At 42.8% G+C, this 23,624-nt stretch overlaps 1 protein-coding gene across 4 annotated transcripts in view; it reads left to right on the forward strand.

Annotated features, from left to right (window-relative positions):
• phrf1 (PHD and ring finger domains 1) overlaps positions 1-23,624 on the forward strand; it is a 188,827-nt gene that overhangs the window by 139,352 nt on the left and 25,851 nt on the right. For all 4 annotated transcript variants that reach the window (XM_059976263.1, XM_059976264.1, XM_059976265.1 and 1 more), the window contains 2 exons: positions 6,467-6,618; positions 15,938-19,819. In XM_059976263.1, coding sequence (XP_059832246.1) covers positions 6,467-6,618; positions 15,938-19,819 — 4,034 coding nt within the window. The remainder of the gene's footprint in view (positions 1-6,466; positions 6,619-15,937; positions 19,820-23,624) is intronic.

The raw sequence follows: 23,624 nt of genomic DNA on the forward strand, positions 1-23,624 counted from the left end.
ACGGGTTGAGTGAACTTGGCCTTTTCTCCTGGAGCGATGGAGGATGAGAGGTGACCTGACAGAGATGTATAAGATGATAAGAGGCAGTGATCATGTGGATAGTCAGAGACTTTTTCCCAGGGCTGAAATGGTTGCCACAAGAGGACACAGGTTTAAGGTGCTGGGGAGTAGGTACAGAGGAGATGTCAGGGGTAAGTTTTTTACTTAGAGAGTGGTGAGTGCGTGGAATTGGCTGCCGGCAATGGTGGTGGAGGTGTATGTGATAGGGTCTTTTAAGAGACTTTTGGATAGCTACATGGAGCTTTGAAAATTAGAGGGCTGTGAGAAAGTCGAGTAATTTCTTAGGGACATGTTCAGCACAACTTTGGGGGGGGTCAAAGCGTCTGTATTGTGCTATGTTTCTAACCTTTTCCTAATTCCACCATCCTGATTGGCTGATGCAGCATTCCTAAGTTGAACAACATAGTCCTTTATCTTTAGCTTAAACCCAAACATGCTAAAAGCAGAACAGACTGCTCTTACAGAACTGCTAAAATGAAATATCCTACATATCCTAATATAAATCTTAACCAGGGTATTGCACTCCCCTCCTCCTAGCAAAAATAATCATGTCCTCATGACTTTGAAATTTATCAGCCCATCATTAGTAATACAGTTTTCAATGGAATTTCATCATGTCAGTACCTCCAATCCATTTGTAAATGGCAGTGGTATATCTAACTAGGGGATAGATACAACACTCTGTTCCTTCAATGCATCATAGGCAAGCCTATCTGGTGGTTTCCTAACTCTTTGGGACCTCTTTATCTCATCTTCAGCTCCTCCAGCTTCAACTACCCCTTGTGACCCTTCCTATCTACCAGAGGGTGTCTCCCCCATCCATCACTCGTGTTTTCCAGTGGCTCAGGTCCCCCTACTCCATGACTGAACTTAACTTCCTTCAGTTTAAGCAGATGCTGCCAAACATCTTCAACCCCTCCTGGTGTTAACCTCTCTCGGAAAGGGTTGCTGCTCTCATAGTATGACGAGTAATCAACATCAGATTCGTCAGTGGAAAACACATCTTCATGTCCCAACCTCTCAGCAGTTAATGTTCTTTTCCATTCCCCGGACACTCTGTCAAATTCTGGGGTTCCTGTGACTTTAGCTACTCCTCCAGGATAAAACATAACAGGTTTAGACAGGGTGTACCACAAAGTTCCTCGTTTCTGCTCATCATCCTACTTAGAAGGAACTTGTACCTTCTCAAAAGCAGCTCTGAACACAGGGTAAACGGACAAAGTTTTCAAATAATTCTCCCTGTTTCTCTCCTTGAGCCTCTCACAATGGCAGTGTTTGTTCCCACAAGAATGGAAGCTCCACCCTTTGTAACTGGATCCGGGTAGACCAACACTGATGTGTCAATAGTCTCAGTTACTCCAACATCTACTTCTGAAAACTCCATCTTCAGCAACAAGTAACCATCGTATGGATACTCGTCAGTACTGAGCCCCTGAATCTCAAAAGCACTGAGTGGCGTCAATGGTAGATGCGTCAAATACCGATTATAAAAGGATCTATAAAAGCAAAGTAACTTGAGAACCTGTGTCACATATGGCAGTAACATAAACACCTTCAATTCGTTTGAATACATCACAGCTTGGTCCCACTAAACCTTCAGGAATAGTGTTGTATTTCAGTTTTTTGCTTGATACAGCCGGCCCTCCTTATCCACGAGTTCCACATGCATAAATTCAGCCAACCGCGAATCGAGAAATCCTGGAAGTGTTCTTCCAGCACTTGTTGTTCAAGCATGTACAGACTTTATTTTCTTGTCATTATTCCCTAAACAATGCAGTATAACACATAACATATACATTGTATTAGGTATTATAAGTAATCTAGAGATGATTTAAAGTATATGGGAGGATGTGTATAGGTTACCGTGGATCGGGATCAAAAAATAAATCGGAAGTTCTCTTACTATGTAAGTCGGAACAGGTACATCTGGTATTATTTAGCGTCAGTGAAACGTTTGTCTTAGTATATAGTATATATTTTACCTTTCTATGCATATAAAACACTTAAGAATGTATGTTTCAGCACCGGGCTCAGGAAGTTCCTGAGTTCGATCCAGTGACAGACCACTTCCGAGCACTCTCTCCTTCCGTGCTTGGTTGCTGTGGAGAATCAAAATCCCAAAACCCAATATCTAAACCACTGCATTGCTTAGTAATAATTGTAGCTTTCATCGGGGCAGGGCCTTTCTCACTTTATCCTTTAAAATTATTCTGATCGTTGACCGACTGTAGCCTAACGCTTTCCAATGACCGATGGCGTTTCACCTCTTTCGGATGGCTTTATTATTTCCACCTTATTTTCAATTGTGTTCGTGATTATTTTCGTGAACAGAAACACTGCGGAGTCAAGAGCTCCACTGCTGGGTCCTAAGGTTCACCGCGTTAAGACAGGTTGAATAAGGGACTTGAGCATCCGTGAGGGGTCCCGGAACCAATCCCTCTCAGATAAGGAGGGCTGACTGTACATTGATAGGAATGTATACTCTGAAATGCCAGCCCATTACTTTACTGGGTCCCTCCGTACTTTTTTACTTCTTCTTCTCTGTTTGATTAACTGCTGTTTTACTTTTCAAAGATTTTCCTGTCCTTCATACTCCCACTTGAAATGTCCATGTTCTCCACAGTTGTAGCAGAAAATACCGGTCACTTCCCTGGTCAAGGGATCCCGCTCAGTAGCAGCCCTTGCCTTGGTATGGCCTACCAGTGGGTCCAGCTTCCTATCAGCCGTGTCGTGCTTGTTTGCAGTATCAGCCAATATCTCTGAGATACCTTGGTCCTCAGATCTTTCACGACAACATGCAAAACCCCTTTTGTGTGGCATCAGGGGTCGCTTTAGCAACAGAGGCTACTACCGAGGACTTTGCCTTGCTGACAGAGGCCTCCCACTCCTCCATCGTGTTTTCCACCTCTCTCACTTCTCTGAGTAACTCGGTAAAAGATGGAGGAGGGAGCAATCACGTCATGTGACAACGTGCCCTTCACAACTTGCTCCAACCTCAAACAATTTCTCTCAGACTGTTGAATGTCCCCTTTGTGGCACAAACAGTGCAGCAGCTTCTCCAAACTGAAAATGTAGGCAGACAACTTCTCTCCTTCCTCCTGAAATGTGTGCCTAAACCTCATCCTAAGATCAGCTGCACTTGCAGCAGTGTTAAAAGCATCTTCCAGAGCTTTCAGATAATTAGCTGATGTGGCTCATGGATTTTCTGCCTTGAGGAACCTCACTATATCAGCCACTGGGCCCCTCAAGCTCTCTACCAGTCTCAGATTTTTCATATTATCATTCATCCAGTGACTGAGATGTCCACTCAGCCCAACCTCTTATTCTTCTTCCCATCAGGTGTGGGCTTGACCCCAGAGAACACTGCCAGCCTGCAATAACTTTGGCTGTCCGCAGATGTAAGTCTACATTTATCAGCCAGTGATGTTGAGCCAAAGCGAGCTCAGAATTTAAATCACCAGCTGAAGGACCTTTCATATCTGACAACTCCTTCCTCTCACTTTGCAGAAAAGAGAGCAACTTGATTTTAAAGTCTCTGCCCTCAGCTACGGGAAACTTGTCTCCCAGTTCTTCACCCTTTGCTACACTCCTCACTTCTCTAAAAATATGGAGAGCCCATGGCCCCACTTCTCCAGGCGCTCCAGTCGTACCAGGCAGATCCACTCCCGTCATGCTTTTGCTGGTCTGGACTATCACAACATCCGTACCAGCCATTGGATCAAAACACCATTCTTTTTTCCCAATATTTTGATTGATTTCTTACAAAAAAGAATACAGAGTACAGGAGGATGTGTATCATATATCAATTGCAATATATGTGAATCATACTTATAGTTTCATTACCCCATATTCATGTAAATTAAATTGAATTGTAATATTGAAAAGTAATAATTTTATTATTATACTAAAAAAGTCTAAACCCACTACTGAGAAAAGCTGTTTGGTAAAGAAAGAAAAAGGAAAAAAAATTTTATCATATAATTGAGCATATTATTAGGCAACATCTGTACTTGATAACAAATCAAAGATTTTGAAAGTAATTCAAAAAAGGTCCCCACAATGTTAGAAAGTCTTGTCTTGATTCAGAAATTGAACAACGAACCTTCTCTAAATTTAAGCATGACATAACATCGCTTAGCCATTGAGCATGAGTAGGCGGAGCTATGTCCTTCCACCTAAGCAACAACGCCCTCCTAGGTATAAGAGAAATAAAAGCCAAAATGTACAAATCAGGTCTCTCCAAGATAATATACGCCATTCAATGAGGGTGACTTTCCCTAATATTTTAACAGTACTTAAACCCTTAATCAGCAATTTATCTGGGCTGCAGATATCCACTCCTCTCAGAACACAAGCAATAGTTGTGGATAATCTCTTAGAATCGCACCAAAGTTTAATCTCCGCGGTGTCATTAATCAAGCATCTTAATCACTTTCCTAGACAGTAGTTTAAACACAGGCTTAAGCACACAAACCACTTCATCAATTCTTACAGAAAATACAGAGTATTCAGGGATTCAAATCTGGGGCAAAAACTCCCACAGTTAAACCCCTTTTTACCGTGCATCCTAGGGTCAGTATGATTTGGGTCCCACCAAAACCGGGAACTTGGGATGTTTCAACCATCTGAACCGTGATCTGTGCGAATACTGTATAAGTACTGCCCTCACACAATAACAAAATGTACACTGCATACAATTATAAAGAAAATATATTTACAACTTTCTGCTTTATCAAACAGTTAGTCGGAAAAAAGAAAAGAAATAAAGGCACCATCAGAATTAACTCATGCTAAGTGTGCTCATAAATTGGATCTCATGTTGAAGTTGTCTTTAAATCACATGCTGGACCCACAGTCTGCTTGAAAGTACAAACCACCTTCTGAATGGCGCTCGAAATCCATCTTGAACAAACGGGCTTCCCCTTGAAGCCATTCATCTACAGAAAGCACCCTGTGCAACAGAGACTGCATTCTTATCCATCTTCTCTCCTGTGTTCTCGCAGCTCCTGCCAAAAAAACCTTGACCCACACCAGTATTCGTTATAAAAATCTCGCAGCCCAGCTTTCTCTAGAATCTTCTCCCAATTCCACCATTCTGATTGGCTGACACAACATTCCTAAGTTGAACAACATAGCCCCTTATCTTTAGCTCAACCCCAAACATGCTAAAAACAGAATAGACTGTCCTTGCAGAACTGCTAAAATGAAATATCTACAGCATAGCAGTAAATATCTTAACCAGGGCATTACAAATCAATGGTGCATTGAGCTAGAACAAGGTAAAACAATATCAGAATGCAGAATAAGTTTTGACAGTTACAGGGAAAGGACAGTGCAGGCAGACAATTAGGTTATTATGAGGTAGATTGCGAGGCCAAGAGTCCATCTGATCATACGAGAGGTACATTGTCATGCTGTTCTTCCAGCAGACTGTTTCACCCATATTCCAGCATCTACCATCTCTTGTGTCACCATTCTCTTTTTAACTCAGTTCTAGCTCTTTTATCAGTCACCTCAGACCTCTGCTAACTACTAACTTGCCAAAGCTAAGTTGTTTATATTTATTTATTCTGCTGGAAGCTTTCACACCTCTCAAAGCTGCATGTTGTTGGTGGATAATGGATCATCATTAATGTGGACTAGGACAACAGAGATTTGAGGTCTGTCCCCCAGTGGCAGTGACTCTTGCTGTACACTGGCAATTTGGGCATACACATAGGAGCAGGATTAAGCCACTTGGCCCATCCATTCTCTGCTATTTCAGCATGACATTCATTCTCCTCTCAAGCCCTTTCTCCTGCCTTCTCCTCTGTAATCTTTGACACCCTGACTAATCAAGTACACGCAGTGACTTGGCCTCCACAGCCATCTGTGGCAATGAATTCCACATATTCACTACCCTCTGGCTAAAGAAATAACTCCTCTTCTTTGTTCTGAATGGACGTCCCTCTATTCTGAGCCTGTGCTCTCTGCTCCTAGATTACCCCGCTATAAGAAACATCCTCTCCAATTCTATCTAGGCCTTTAAATATTTGATAGGTTTTAATGAGATGTTTATCCAGTGAGTACAGGCCCAGAGCCTTACACCTTCCTTACACCTTAATCCTTTAACCTCCTCTGGACCCTCCCCAACATCAGCACATCTTTTTTTTACATTGAGAGACTGAAGCCTTGATTAAGGCTCTAAGAGAGAAGGGCAAGCACAGTGTGCTTGGCTCATCATGTTAATAGGCATTGGAGATCGGATCTTGCATTCTCCTGCAAAATGGAAACAGACACCAGTGCTCTTAAGGTGCCTGGAAGGTTTCTATAGCTCTAGACAGCAGGGCTTGCAGCAAAGTGTAATGTTACTTCTTACAAGAAAATTTTTAACCAGCAGGTTAACCTTGTTCTTGCTGTGTGACAGGAATGGACGACTTCCAGCTGTTGGGCAGGAAGCACAAGCAGAAGCCACACCGGTACCAGATGTGCTGGAAAGCATCCTCGCTGGGCAGAGTGTTTTACTGATGGATAGCTCCAACATTGTCATCAATCGGGATGGATCACTGAAGGCAAAAGGTATTCATCAAACCAGAGCGTATTATCTTCAACTGCATTACATTTTTAACCTGAACTACAGGTTATGAGCTAAAATGTTCAAAGTTCAAACTAAGTTTATTATCAAAGTGTGTATATATATGTCACCATATACAACCCTGAGATTCATTTGCTTGCAGGCATTCACAGCAAATACAAAGAAACACAGTAGAATCAATGAAAAACTGCACACAAAGACTGATAAGCATCTAATCTGCAAAAGACAACAAATTGTGCAAATACAAAAAAAAGAATAATAATAATAATTAATAAATAGAACATAGAATGTACAAATCTACAGCACATTACAGGCCCTTTGGCCCATAATATGTGCCGACCATGTAACCTCCTCTAGAGACTTCCTAGAATTACCCTACCACATAGCCCTCTATGTTTTAAGATCCATGTACCTACCTAAGAGTTTCTTAAAAGACCCACCATCATTGCCAGCAGTGCATTCCATGCACCCACCACACTCTGTGTGAAAAATGTACCCTTGGCATCCCCTCTGTACTTATCTCCAAGTACCTTAAAACTATGCCCCTTTGTCTTAGCCATTTCAGCCCTGGTAAAAAGCCTCTGGCTATCTACATGATCAGTGCCTCTCATCTTCTTATACACCTCTATCAGGTCATCTCATCCTCAGTTTCTCCAAGGAGAAAAGGCCAAGTTCACTCAACCTATTCTCATAAGGCATGCTCCCCAATCCGGGCAACATCCTTGTAAATCTCCTCTGCATTATCTCTATAGTATCCACATGCTTCCTGTAGTGAGGTGACCAGAACTGAATGCAGTAGTCCAAGTGCGGTCTGATCAAGGTCTTGCATAGCTGTAACATTACTTCATGGCTCTTGAACTCAGTTCCACGGTTGATGAAAGCCAACACACTATACGCCTTCTTAACAACACTGTAAACCTGCACAGCAGCTTTGAGTGTCCTATGGACACGGATCCCAAGTTCTCTCTGATCCTCTACACTGCCAAGAGTCATACCATTAATACTAAATTCTGTTTTCAAATTTGACTGACCAAAATGAACCACTTCACACTTATCTGGGTTGAACTCCATCTGACACTTCTCAGCCCAGTTTTGCATCCTATCAATGACCCGCTGTAACGTCTGACAGCCCTTCACACTATCCACAACACCGCTAACCTTTGTGTCATAAGCAGACTTACTGACCCATTCTTTTACTTCTTCATCCAGGTCATTTATAAAAATCACAAAGAGGAAGGGTCCCAGAACAGATCCTTGCAGAACACCACTGGTCACCAACTTCCATGCACAATGTGAAGCATCTACAACTACCCTTTGCCTTAATAGAACATAGAACAGTACAGCACATTACAGGCCTTTCGGCCCACAATGTTGTGCCAATCCTCAAACCCTGCCTCCTATATAACCCCCCACCTTAAATTCCTCCATATACATTTCTAGTAGTCTCTTAAACTTCACTAGTGTATCTGCCTCCACCACTGACTCAGGCAGTGCATTCCACGCACCAACCACTCTGAGTGAAAAACCTTCCTCTAATATCCCCCTTGAACTTCCCTCCCCTTACCTTAAGGCCATGTCCTCTTGTATTGAGCAGTGGTGCCCTGGGGAAGAGGCACTGGCTGTCCACTCTATCTATTCCTCTTAATATCTTGTACACCTCTATCATGTCTCCTCTCATCCTCCTCCTCTCCAAAGAGTAAAGCCCTAGCTCCCTTAATCTCTGATCATAATCCATACTCTCTAAACCAGGCAGCATCCTGGTAAATCTCCTCTGTACCCTTTCCAATGCTTCCACATCCTTCCTATAGTGAGGCGACCAGAACTGGACACAGTACTCCAAGTGCGGCCTAACCAGAGTTTTATAGAGCTGCATCATTACATCGCGTCCCTTAAACTCTATCCCTCAACTTATGAAAGCTAACATCCCATAAGCTTTCTTAACTACCCTATCTACCTGTGAGGCAACTTTCAGGGATCTGTGGACATGTACCCCCGATCCCTCTGCTCTTCCACACTACCAAGTATCCTGCCATTGACTTTGTACTCTGCCTTGGAGTTTGTCCTTCTAAAGTGTACCACCTCACACTTCTCCGGGTTGAACTCCATCTGCCACTTCTCAGCCCACTTCTGCATCCTATCAATGTCTCTCTGCAATCTTCGACAATCCTCTACACTATCTACAACACCACCAACCTTTGTGTCATCTGCAAACTTGCCAACCCACCCTTCTATCCCCACATCCAGGTTGTTAATAAAAATCACAAAAAGTAGAGGTCCCAGAACAGATCCTTGTGGGACACCACTAGTCACAACCCTCCAATCTGAATGTTTTCCCTCCACTACGACCCTCTGCCTTCTGCAGGCAAGCCAATTCTGAATCCACCTAGCCAAATTTCCTTGGATCCCATGCCTTCTGACTTTCTGAATAAGCCTACTGTGTGGAACCTTGTCAAATGCCTTACTAAAATCCATGTAGATCACATCCACTGCACTACCCTCATCTATATGCCTGGTCACCTCCTCAAAGAACTCTATCAGGCTTGTGAGACATGATCTGCCCTTCACAAAGCCATGCTGACTGTCCCTGATCAAACCATGATTCTCTAAATAGATCCTATCCCTAAGAACCTTTTCCAACAGCTTTCCCACCACAGACGTAAGGCTCACTGGTCTATAATTATCCACACTATCCCTACTACCTTTTTTGAACAAGGAGACAACATTTGCCTCCCTCCAATCCTCCGATACCATTCCCGTGGACAACGAGGACATAAAGATCCTAGCCAGAGGCTCAGCAATCTCTTCCCTCACCTCATAGAGCAGTCTTGGGAATATTCCATCAGGCCCTGGGGACTTACCCGTCCTAATGTATTTTAACAACTCTAACATCTCCCCTTCCTTAATATCTACATGTTCCAGAACATCAACCTCACTCATATTGTCCTCACCATCATCAAGTTCCCTCTCATTGGTGAATACCGAAGAGAAGTATTCATTGAGGACCTCACTCACTTCCACAGCCTCCAGGCACATCTTCCCACTTTTATCTCTAATCAGTCCTACCTTCACTCCTGTCATCCTTTTATTCTTCACATAATTGAAGAATGCCTTGGGATTTCCTTTACCCTACTTGCCAAGGCCTTCTCATGCCCCCTTCTTGCTCTTCTCAGCCCCTTCTTAGGCTCCTCTCTTGCTACCATATATTCCTCAATAGACTCATCTGATCCTTGCTTCCTAAACCTCATGTATGCTGCCTTTTTCTACTTCACTTGTCACCCATGGTTCCTTCACCCTACCATTCTTTATCTTCCTCACCGGGACAAATTTATCCCTAACATCCTGCAAGAGATCCTTAAACATCGACCATGTGTCCATAGTACATTTCCCTGCAAAAACATCATCCCAATTCACACCCGCAAGTTCTAGCCTTATAACCTCATTTAAAGCCTCCTTCACCCTTTCCCAATTAAAAATTTTCCTGTCCTCTCTGATTCTATCCTTTTCCATGATAATGCTAAAGGCCAGGGAGCGGTGATCATTGTCCCCCAGATGCTCACCCACTGACAGATCTGTAACCTGACCCAGTGACAGGAATTCATCCTAGACACACTTAACAAACTCTGCCCCATCTAAACCCTTGGAAATAATCAAGTGCCAATCAATATTAGGGAAGTTAAAGTCACCCGTGATAACAACCCTGTTATTTTTGCACCTTTCTAAAATCTGCCTCCCAGTGGGCTCTTTCTGTGGGAAGCTAATTCTGGATCCATGAAGCAAGGTCTCCTTGGATCCCATGCCTTATTACTTTCTGAATGAGTCTTCAGTGGGAAACTTTATCCAATGCCTTACTCAGTCCACTGTAAGTCATCCCCACAATTGCCAAAATCCTTTTCCCTGGTGAATACTAAAGCAAAGTAATAAGTACCTCAACTACCTCCTCTGACTCAATGCACACGTTTCCATTATTGAACCTGATTGTCCTATTCTCACACCTGATTGGTCCTTTCCTCTTGCTCTTTACATACTTGTAGAATGCCTTGGGGTTTTCCTTAATCTTACTCGCCAAGGCCTTCTCATGGGCTCTTATAGTTTCATTCTTAAGCTCCTTCCTGGCAACCTTGTAATTTTCTGAAACTATCAGTACCGATTTTCTTGGATGTTTTGTAAGCTTTTCTTCTTGATTAGATTTTCCACAACCTTTGTATGCTATGGTTCTTTTACCCTACCATCCTTTCCCTGCCTCAGTGGAGCATACCTATGCAGAACACCATGCAAATATTCCCTAAATATTTACCACATTTCTGTGCACTTCCCTGAGAACATCTGCTCCCAATTTGTGTTCCTGAGTTCGTGCCTAAAAACATCATATTTCCCCCTACCCCAATTAAATGTTTTCCCAAATTATAGAATGCCTTGGATTTTCCTTAATCCTGTTCACCAAGGCCTTCTCATGGCCTCTAGATAGGTAGAGGAGCGGGTAGTGTTGAGGAAGCAGTGAGCCCTCAAAGAGACTTACAATAGTTTAGTGGAATGGGCAAAGAAGTGGCAAATGAAATACAATGCTGAAAAGTGTATGGTCATGCACTTTGGTGGAAGAAATAAACGGGCAGACTATTATTTAGATGGGGAGAGAATTCAAACGCAGAGATTTTACCCTAAAGGTTAACCTCCAAGTTGAGTCAGTTGTGAAGAAGGCAGATGCCATGTTGGCATTCATTTCTAGAGGTATGGAATATAAGAGCAGGGATGTGATGTTGAGGCTCTATAAGGTACTCGTGAGACCACACTTGGAGTATTGTATGCAGGTTTGTGCTCCTTATTTTAGAAAGGATATACTAACATTGGAGAGGGTTCAGAGAAGATTCATGAGAATGATTCCAGGTATGAAAGGGTTACCATATGAGGAACGTCTGGCAGCTCATGGGCTGTATTCCCTGGAGTTCAGGAGAATGAGGGGGGATCTCATAGAAACATTCCAAATGTTAAAAGGCCTGAACTGATTAGATATGGCAAAGTTATTTCCCATGGTAGGGGATTCTAGGACAAGAGGGCACGACTTCTGGATTGAAAGACTTCCATTTAGAACTGATATGCAGAGAAATTACTTTAGTCAGAGGGTGGTAAATTATGAGAGATATAGTTTGGGTAGTTTCCCAGGGTTTGTTTATATGTTATGTTCAGTGTCAAATGACAGGAGGTCATGAGCTTTTACTGCCCATGATTGTTCTTGGCAAACTTTTCTACAGAAGTGGTTTGCCATTGCCTGCTTGTGGCTTTACAAGATAGGTGACCCTAGTTAATTGTCAATACTCTTCAGAGATTGTCTGTCTGGTGTCAGTGGTTGCATAACCAGGACTCGTGATGTGCACCAGCTGCTGATACAACCATCCACCGCCTCCCATGACCCTGATTGGAGGTCTAAACAGCTGCTACACCTTGCCCAAGGGTGACCTGCTGGCTAGCAGAGGGAAGCAGCATCTTGCACCTCCTTTGATAGTGACATATCTCCACTGCGTCACCCATTTTCCTAGGATAAAATTGTCAAGTATAAGAAGGCATAGCTTCAGGGTGAGGGGAGGAAAGTTCAAAGAGGATGTGCAGAATAACTTCTTTTACACAGGGTGTAGTAGGTGCCCAGAACTTGTTGCCAGGGTAGGAGTGGAAGAAAATATGATAGTGCCACTCAGGAGGATTATAGATGCGCTTAAAATTCACATTCAAATTGTAAATATATCACAGGTAAAAAAGGTTTCAACCACTGATTTCTGCAGTCCACCACTAGTCACAGATGTCTAATCATCTTGGCGCATGGAAAGGCTGTACACGGGTAGTCAAAGCTGCCCAATACATCACCGCCTTAAGCCTACCACCATTGTGGCATATACATTGGCATGCAAACGTTTGGGCACCCCTGGTCAAAATTTCTGTTATTGTGAATAGTTAAGTGAGTAGAAGATGAACTGATCTCCAAAAGTCATAAAGTTAAAGATGAAACATTCTTTTCAACACTTTAAACAAGATTACCTTATTATTTTTGTTTTGTACAATTTTAGAGTGGAAAAAAAAGAAAGGAGCACCATGCAAAAATTTGGGTACCCCAAGAGATTTGAGTTCTCAGATAACTTTTACCAAGGTCTCAGACCTCAATTAGCTTGTTAGGGCTATGGCTTATTCACAGTCATCGTTCGGAAAGGCCAGATGTTGCAAATTTCAAAGCTTTATAAATACCCTGACTCCACAAAACCTTGTCCCAACAATCAGCAGCCATGGGCTCCTCTAAGCAGATGCCTAGCACTCTGAAAATTACAAAAAATGATGCCCACAAAGCAGGAGAAGACTATAAGAAGATAGCAAAGCATTTTCAGGTAGCAGTTTCCTCAGTTCATAATGTCATTAAGAAGTGGCAGTTAACAGGAACGATGGAAGTCAAGTTGAGGTCTGGAAAACCAAGAAAACTTTCCAAGAGAACTGCCTGGTAGGATTGCTAGAAAGGCAAATCAAAACCCCCGTTTGACTGCAAAGGACCTTCAGGAAGATTTAGCAGACTCTGGAGTGGTGGTGCACTGTTCTACTGTGCAGCGACACCCGATCAAATATGACCTTCATAGAAGAATCATCAGAAGAAAACCTTCCTGCGTCCTCACCACAAGATTCAGCGTCAGAAATTTGCAAAGGAACATCTAAACAAACCTGATGCATTTTGGAAACAAGTCAGTGGACTGATGAAGTTAAAATAAAACTTTTTGCTCACAATGAGCAAAGGTATGTTTGGAGAAAAAAGGGTGCAGAATTTCATGAAAAGAACACCTCTCCAACTGTTAAGCACGGGGGTGGATCGATCATGCTTTGTGCTTGTGTTGCAGCCAGTGGCACGGGGAACATTTCACTGGTAGAGGGAAGAATGAATTTAATTAAATACTAGCAAATTCTGGAAACAAACATCACACCATCTGTAAAACACCAAAGATGAAAAGAACATAGCTTCTACAACAGGATAATGACCCTAAACAGACCTCAAAATCCACAATGGACTATCTCAAGAGGCTCAAGCTGAAGGTTTTGCCATGGCCGTCACAGTCTCCCAACCTAAACATCATCAAAAATCTGTGGATAGACCTCAAAAGAGCAGTGCATGCAAGACGGCCCAAGAATCTCACAGAACTAGAAGCCTTTTGCAAGGAAGAATGGGTGAAAATCTCCCAAAACAAGAATTGAAAGACTGTTAGCTGGATACAGAAGGCGCTTACAAGCCAAGGGGGGTGTTATTAAGTACTAACCATGCAGGGTGCCCAAGCCTTTGCTTCGGGCCCTTTTCCTTTTTTGTTATTTTGAAACTGTAAAAGATGGAAATAAAAAAGTAATCTTGCGTAAAATATTAAAGAAATGTGTCATCTTCAACTTTATGCCTTTTGGAAATCAGGACATCTTTTACTCGCTTAGTTATTCACAGTAACAGAAATTTTGACTAGGGGTGCCCAAACTTTTGCATGCCACTGAAAATACAGAAAGGTGCCAGAAAAGGGCCAGTAACATCATGAAGGACCCCACCTACCCCATTCATAGACTATTTGCCCCCTCCCATTATTATCATATATTGCAATGTAATGCCACCAATAAACAACAAATTTCATGACATATAGCAGTGATATTAAATCTGATTCTGATTCTAATCAACACCTCCACCCACTAACCCAATCCTCTATGCCCCCAACCCACCACTACTATATAATATTTCCTGTCAGTCACCTTATGTACAGGCTGTCTTGTGCCTAGTGTCATTTTATGGACTTACAAACTACCTATGTATGTAAGCAGTCTTATGTATTTATATTCATTGTGTTGTATTATTATTGTGTTCTTTTTATTATGTTTGTTTTTGTGCTGCATCAGATCTTGAGTAACAATTATTTTGTTCTCCTTTACACCTGTGTATGGGAAATGACATTAAACATTTTTGAAAAGTATCCTTTTGCTACTGCCCTTTACCTCCTATCTTAAGCCAATTTTATAATAAATTAGACAAGGATCAGCTACCATGCAGGTCCTTGTCAAATGCCTTACTGCTCCATAGACAACATCTACCTCTCTGACTTCACTGTCTTTAGTTACCTCCTCCAAAAAAATCTTTAATCAAATTAAAGTGACCAGATTTCCCCCACACTAAGCCATGCTGATTCTCCTGGCCCACCCTGCATTTTTTCAAATGCACGTAAATTGTATCCCTCTGGATTTTCTCCAATAACTTCCCTACCTCTTACTTAAGGCTCACTGGCCTTAAGTCATCTAATTTGTGCATGATACTCTACTTTATCAGGGAACAGTATTTGCTATCCCCTAGTTCCTGACACTTCAACTTGTGACTAACAAATGTTCCAAATTCTCCTTCAGGGCCCAAGGCACCTCCTCCCTTGAGTTCCTGAGCAACCTGATCTTGTTTAGACCTAGGGATTTATCAACCCTTATGTGTCCCATGGCATCAGACCCGTCCTCCACCTTAATGTTGACCATCTCCAGACTATTGGCCCTCACTGGTCTTTTCTTGGCCCCATCTTTGGTGAATATAGATGAGAAGTATTCATAGAACATAGATCATTACAGCAGAGTGCAGGTCCTTCAGCCCACGATGTTGTACCAACCTTTTAGCCTACTCGAAGGGCAATCTAACCCTTCCCTCCTACACAGCCCTTTACTTTCTGATCATTCATGTCTCTTAAATGTCACTAATGTACTCAAAGTAAATTTATGATCAAAGTGCATATATGGCACCAGATACATTTTCTTGTGGGCATTCAGAGTAGAAAAAAGAAATAGGATAGAATCACTGAAAAACTACACCAAGACTAACAAACAGCCAGTGTGCAAAAGATGACAAACTGTGCAAGTACAAAAGAAAGTAAATAATAAATAGATAAACAAACAAAAACTGAGAACATTAGTTACAGTGCCCCTTGAAAGTGAGTTCATCGGTTGTGGAATCGAGTCAGAGTTGAGGTGAATGAAGCTATCCCCTCTGGTTCAGGAGTTAATGGTTGAAGCTGTTCCTGAACCTGGTGGTGTGGTCCTGAGCCCCCTATACCCTCCTGCTCAATGGCAACATTGAGAAGAGAGCATGACCTGAATGTCACTCACATCACGCAGAGATTACCCCTTTGGTTCTTAAAGGCTCCCACTCTGTCCCTGGTTAACTGTGTGCTGTAGTACATTGGTTTGAAATGAAACATTGTTTTTTAGATAATGAGTTGCCATTGTGTTTTGTTGTGTTCTTTTGAACTTTGTATTAATTTTATCATTTCCTCTCTGCAGTTGCATCAAACCAATCTTCACTGTTACCATCCAGTAGCAGCAGAGCAGGCGAGACTTCCAGTGGCACTTTATCCACCAGTGCTCATAACTCAGGTAACTCCACAAGTGGCTCGAAAGGGGATTGGAAAACTGTTGGCTTGACTCCTACAAAGAAATCTTCCTCGACTGCTTTTCCATCAACATCTGATTTTCCATCGAATCCACGGCAGCAAATGGCTTCCAGCAACCTGCGACCTGCTTTTTCAGGGACGTTTACCCCAATGCCTGAGATATCCTCTGGCCCCAGAACTGGAGAATCTGCTTCTCTCACTGGTACACAGCAGACAGGAGCACCTGGTAAAAGTGCAGGGGACAATCAGAAGGGAACCAGTGGCTTCACACCTTTCAGGTGGTTAAATAGTGCCTCGAACTTGCATATTAAAAACAACATGGGCACATTGAACCGGATCCCACCCAAACCAGCTCTTAAGAGGCTTGATATATCTGAATTCCCTAGAATACCAAAGATCAAGAGTCAAACCATGCAAGGTAATGGAATACCTCCTATAAACAAACTGGGGGGTGGTCACCAGAATACTCAGGCTTCAGGGTCTACGGAGCCTGCAAAGAGTGGTGAAAGACCACTCCAGGAAAGAATTCAGTCTTCTCTTGCTCTAGGCTCAGCCAACACCTCTGGTGTTTTTCCAGGAAGGCATCGAGGTCAAGGCATAGTTTCCAGCTCATCTGCACAGAGTTGTGTAAAGTTGATGAGTGGCGCACGGTTGCCTAGCTTGGATCCATATGACCCATTTGAACCCACAGATGATGAAGTTCAACACTGTGGCAAAAAGGGCAGTAATTCGCCATTGCCAACCAATGTAAAAAGTGCAGATGATATATATGATCCTTTCGAACCCACGGGTTCTGACCCAAGTTCATCTAATTCCACACCTGAGAGGAGGGAATCAAAATGTGAAGGTGAGTCTCCAGCTTCCAGCCCTGGCAATGTCGTGCCAGTCAGAGAGGAACCCAGAGCTGACACAGTAAGCCATTATTTTCATTCTGATGTTGCAGAGTTATCCTATGCTGAACAATCTGAACCTTGTAAAATCAAAGCAGAAGCACCAGAAGCAGAAACCCCAGCTGAGAACCCTGATGCTTATCAATCTTTTGCTATACCCTCTTTGGACTCCCACTTGGAAGCTTCTTGTGGCTCTCAGGTTCCTTCTGAGGCCAAGGATGAGATATTGAGTGCAGAGTCTGGCACGAGCAAATGGAATAACGTGCATAAAAGCCAAATGCAGTGCAGCTTTTCAGTGTCTGAAGATGGACACAGGTCTGAGCAACAGCTAGTTAACACGGACTGTGATGGTGTTTCTTCATGTTCACTTTCTGATGAAGGGGCTTCGAAGGGCACTAACCAGACTGTTCCCACTGGAATGAGAACTGATGTAGATATCACTTCAGAAAATGAGGTAAGGGACAGAGCTGATAAAAAAGTTCACTCTCAACCAAAGGCTCGCTCGAGGTCGAGATCAAGTTCTCACAGCCGACGTAGAAGCAAGAATTTGGTCCGCGAGAATCATGGGGGCTACAGATCAAAGTCAAGGTCAAAGGAGCGGAAAAAGGTGAGATCACATTCGAGAGAACGGCGGCGATCGAAGTCCAGATCACGATCTCGGTCTAGCAGCTCTGAAAGGTACAGGAGACGGAAAGTGAAGCAGGAAAGGTGCAGGGAAAGGAGAGGACGTTCTAGATCAAAATCAAGAGAAAGAAGATCCGGCAGCTCATCTTCTGATGCATCTACGGACAGCCGCAAGAAGTGGAAGAAAATCTCAGGCTCAAAGGACCACAAAGGTTCTTACAAGCACTCCCGAAGCAGCAGCGAGAAAGGCAAGAGAAGGCAGTATCGACGGGAACAGAGTCGAGAACAGTATGATAGGCGAAGGAGGCGGTCAACCTCCTGGTCAAGGGAGAGAAGGAGGTCGAGATCCAGAGATAAGAGAAAGCTATGGCCTAAATTTAGAGAGAAGACAAAGTCGTGGTCCAGATCTAGTTCTAGAGAAAGGAGATCACGGTCTAGATCCAGCTCACGGGATAAGAGAAGGTCACGGACCAGATCAAGTTCAAGGGAGAAACGAAGATCTTTTAGATATAAGGGAAAACGAAGATCAAGGACTCGATCGAGATCCAAAGAGAGAAGGAAACCGAGGGCTAGATCGAGAACTCATTCCCGGTCAAGGGATCAGAGTAGATCTAGGTCTAGAGAGAAGGGCTCACAGACAAAGTGGCATGCCCCAGAAGTTGAAAGAAGACGGAAATTTACTCAGGAGGAAGTAGCATCTAATGAGAAGGATCAAGAGCAAAAGAGACCTTCACCCTCTGCCAGGCATGAGTCTTCAGAGAAGAATGCGTCAGTGCAAGAGCTTATAATTTCTTGTAGTGCTGAGGGCTCACAGGGTGGTAACAATTTGTCTGTTGACCAGAATTCTTCTCATTCAATAAATGAGGAATCTGTGACACACAGTGATAAAGAGCAAGGAGAACCAGAGCAGATGGAACTTCCTGAACAAAACAAAGAGTTCATCTATGAAAGTGAGAACTTTGGAAAAGACAAGGTGGAAATTCCTGCTGTAGTTGAACCTGTTTGGGAAGGTTCGGACACACAGACAAGGCAAGCAGAAGCAGAAATAAAAACTCCAAGTATTTCCTTTGAGTCTCTCCATGTGGGGTATCCAGTCGCAGATGAGATTTCTGTTTCCCTGATTGATCTTTGTAAAGAAAAGAAGAGTGCACCTTTGACAGTAAATGAAGAAGCCTTGAAGCCCGATGATAAACTGTTTCCCTTGCCTGTTTCAGCTACATCAGATCCAACATCTTTTGCTGAAGCTGATACTTTGAACTTTGCTAAACCAGCAATACCTGTAGGTGGTAGACCAGTGATACCTATAGAAATTAAACCTGTTATACCTGTGGATGTTATACCAATACCTGTAGACGTTAAACCAACAATACCTGTAGATGTTAAACCAATTGTATCTGTAGATGGTAAACCAACGATACCTGTAGATGTTAAACCAATTATATCTGTAGACGTAAAACCATCGATACCTGTAGATGGTAAGCCATCGATATCTGCAGATGTTAAACCATTTATACCTGCAGATGTTAAACCATCGTTACCTGCAGATGGTAAGCCATCGATACCTGCAGACATTAAACCATCAATACCTGCAGACGCTAAACCAACGATATCTATAGACGTTAAACCATCGATACCTGTAGACGTTAAACCAATGATACCAGTAGATGTTAAATCATCGATACCTGTAGACGTTAAACCAATGATACTGGTGGATGTTAAATCATCGATACCTGTAGACGTTAAACCAACCACACTGGTAGATGCTAAACCAATAATACTTGTAGACGTTATACCAACGATGCCTGCAGATGTTAAACCAGTTACATGTGTTGATGATCAAAAAGTATCTGTGGGCATGAGTACAACTGAGCATCCAAAAACCTCTGTCCCTCCCAGTACTGAGACAATAACAGTCACCTCCTTCAAGAGTGAGCAAGTAGAGAACTTTGCGGCAGACTTGCGCTTTGAGAAGAATGAACCGAAGCCAGAGGCAGTTTGCCCTGTTTCACACAGTGTAATGAAGCAGGAGGAAGCACGGACTGATACAGTTGGAAATGAATCATGGGAAAAAAGGCTGGGATTAGTGAAAACAGAGAGCAGTAATGAGTGCGGATTGCCGTCAACAGAACCGGTGAAAAGAAAGGCAGAGACTGAAGCAGCTTCACAAAACACTGGAGTGAAAACCAAGCCTCTTGTCAAGAGAGTAACTTGGAACTTGGAGACTGAGAAGGACGAGGCTCCCTCTGGAAGGCCTGCAAGTGAGTATGGCATTTCCTTTATAGGTTAATGCACTTTATATTAGACCATAAGACATAGGAGCTGAAGCAGGCCATTCGGTCCATCAAGTCTGCTCCACCATTCTATCATGGCCTGATCTATTATCCCTCTCAACCCCTCTCTCCTGCCTTCTCCCTAGAACCTTTGACATCTTGACTAATCAAGAGTCTATCAATCTCTGCTTTAAATATGCCCCATGATTTGCTCTCCATAGCTGCCTGTGGCAATGAATTCCACAGATTCCCCACCCTCTGTTCTTCATCCTAACTGGTCCATGCCAACAAAAATTGCAAACTAAGCTGCATTTGACCCATATCCCTTTAAACCTTTCTTGTTCATGTACCTGTCCAAGTAGCTTTATATGTCTGTTATATCACACTGGCAGAGATGAAGTAGTTTCATTCTCTGTTTCGGGTTTACAGACTACAGCAACAAGAGAGGCCAAGACTAGTAACAAGATCAATTTTCAATGATTTAATATTATCGGCATATGTCATTTGTGGCAGCAGTACGTTGCAATACTTAATGCTAAAATACTGAAAATTACAATAAGAAATTAATATATGTATAAATGAGTTATATAAGTAGTACAACAAGAGAGCAAGAGTATTGATTGAGTCTTCATGGGTTCATTGTCTGTTCAGCAATCTGATGGTGGATGGGAAGATACACTTCCTGAAATGTTAAGTGTGTGTCTTCTGTCTTCTGTACCTCCTTCTTGATGGTAGCAATGAGAAGAAGGCATGTCCTGAGTGATGAGGGTCCTTAATAATGGGGAAGAGATACTGTCGGTCTACTCTATCTATGCCTCTCATTATCTTATAAACCTCTATCAGATCTCCCCTCAGCCTCCACTGCTCCAGAGAAAACAACCCAAGTTTGTCCAGCCTCTCGTTATAGCACATGCCCTCTAATCTAGACAGCATCCTGGTAAAACTCTTGTGCATCCTCTCCAAAGCCTCAACATTCTTCCTGTAATGGGGTGACCAGAATGGAATGCAATACTCCAGATATGGCCTAACTAGCATTTTATAAAGCTGCAACTTTCTGCAACTGAAAGTTCCTGACTCTTGAACTCAATTCCTTCGCTAATAAAGGCAAACCTTCCAAATGTAACCTTTGCCATCCAATCAACCTCAGGGAGAAATGGACTTGGATGCCAAGATCCGTCTGAGTATGAGCACTGATAAAGGTCCTACCATTAACAGTGTATTGTCTCTTTACACTTGACCTACCAAGGTGCAACACTTCACATTTATAGATGGGTTAAAATCCATCTGCCATTTCTCTGCCCATATCTGCAATTGATTTATATCCTGTTGTATTCTCTGCCAGTCTTCTATGCTATCTACAACACCACCAATCTTCATATTTACTGTAACTTACTGTAAAGAGGATACCAGAAGTTTTTTTCAGATACATAATGTGTAAAAGAGAGTCGAGAATAGATATTGGACTGCTGGAAAATGATGCTGGAGATGTAGTAATGGGGGGAGATCGAAATGGCAGACGAACTGTGGAAGACACTAACAGTATGGTGGAAGTTCCATGAAGTGTGCAAAGTTACCATTTCCAGGGGTAAGGTTCTTGGGAAACTGAAAGGTCTGAAGGCAGGTAGACCTTTCAGGTGGTACACCACCTGGACCAGATGGTGTACATCCCAGTGTTCTGAAAGAGGTGGCTGAAGAGATTGTGGAGGCATTAGTAATGATCTCTCAAGAATCACTAGATTCTGGAATGCTTTTGGAAGACTGGAAAATTGCAGACATCACTCAGGGTACTTGGAAGCACGTGATCAAATAGGCTGTAGTTGGGTTGGTTTCCTCAAAGGAATATCTTGCCTCACAAATCTTTTGGAATTCTTTGAAGAAATAACAAAGGAGATAGAGATTTCTCTTACTGTCAGTTAGTCCTGACGAAGGGTCTCGGCCTGAAATGTCGACTGTACTTCCTATAGATACTGTCTGGCCTGCTGCATTCCACCAGCATTTTGTGTGTGTTGCTTGAATTTCCAGCACCTGCAGATTTCCTCGTGTTCCAGTATTGATTGGCTTGTCATATGAAGAGTGTTTGATGGCTCTGGGCCTGTATTCACTGGAATTCAGAAGAACGATGGGAAACCTATCAAATAGTGAAAGGCCTTGATAGAGTGTATTTGGAGAGGAGTTTCCTATGGTGGGAGTGGCTAAGTGTCTTAGAAAAGAGATTAGGATGAATCTCTTTAGCCGGAGAGTGTTTAACCTGTGGAATTCTTTGACAAAAGCAGCTGTGGAGTCAAGTCCTTACGTATATTTAAGGCTACATCCACACTAGACCGGATAATTTTGAAAACGCCGGTTTCACGTAAAAACGGTAGGCGTCCACACTATGCGTTTTTAAAAGTATCTTTGTCTACATTGAAATGGAGATTTCGGCGAATCTCCTCTTACTGTGCATGCACAGGGCACATCTATGGAAAACAAGCGAACTGTTTGGTGTCGAATCTCGGTGTGAAAGTTCGCATTTGTGTAGTTACAGACTAGGAAAACTTAAAACGACAGACAGCTGTTGGCTCTCGTGCAGGAGAACTTAAAAGTAAACAAAACAAATACTGGAGCGTACGAAGGCAACCGACAGGGACACGGACAGATTGACCCGGCTGATGACGAACTCTGGAAAACTGACTACCTCTGTTGCATTAATAAAGCTCCTTGTTAAATGTATAAAACATGTCTGCATCAGAGTTATCTTGTATTTCCATGCAATGTTACATTAGGCTGTTACACATCTATTGTCAGAGAAGTACTTGCTTAAATAGGTAAACCACCTTCATACGAGCAAGGACAGAAAACAGTATACTCATTTACAGTAAATGAGTATACTCATTTATTCAGTAAGTTATGGGTCAAAGTATTTGGTGAGTACATTTCTAACTCTTCTGGCTTCAGTCTCGTTGCCATCTGTTCTGAAATTGTTAGGTTGCGTCAAGAAAACAATGAAATAGCGCACTGACAGCATTTTCAGAAGTCTCCGGTTACCCCGTCCACACTGATCTGCCCGAGCAGCTTTTTTAAAAATACCCACCCTGGAAAGTGTTTCTGAAAAGCTCTGGTTTCGGGGGAAGAAAACACAGTTTTAGTGTGGACAGAGGGTAAAAACGAAGAGAAAAAGCTTCGGTTACGGATTTATCCGGTGTAGTGTGGATGTAGCCCAAGTCAGAGGTTGATAGATTCTTGATTGGCCAGGACATGAAGGAATTCAGGGAGATGGCAGGAGATTGGGGCTGAGAGGAAAAATGGATCAGCCATGATACAGACAGACAGACATACTTTATTGATCCCGAGGGAAATTGGGTTTGGTTACAGCCGCACCAACCAAGAATAGTGTAGAAATATAGCAATATAAAACCATAAATAATTAAATAATAATAAGTTAATCATGCCAAGTGGAAATAAGTCCAGGACCAGCCTTTTGGCTCAGGGTGTCTGACACTCTGAGGAAGGAGTTGTAAAGTTTGATGGCCACAGGCAGGAATGACTTCCTATGACGCTCAGTGTTACATTTCGGTGGAATGAGTCTCTGGCTGAATGTACTCCTGTGCCTAACCAGTACGTTATGGAGTGGATGGGAGTCATTGTCCAAGATGGCATGAAACTTGGACAGCATCCTCTTTTCAGACACCACCGTCAGAGTCCAGTTCCACCCCAACAACATCACTGGCCTTATGAATGAGTTTGTTGATTCTGTTGGTGTCTGCTACCCTCAGCCTGCTGCCCCAGCACACAACAGCAAACATGATAGCACTGG

Source organism: Hypanus sabinus, chromosome 7, assembly GCF_030144855.1.
Source record: "Hypanus sabinus isolate sHypSab1 chromosome 7, sHypSab1.hap1, whole genome shotgun sequence".
NCBI lineage: Eukaryota > Metazoa > Chordata > Chondrichthyes > Myliobatiformes > Dasyatidae > Hypanus > Hypanus sabinus.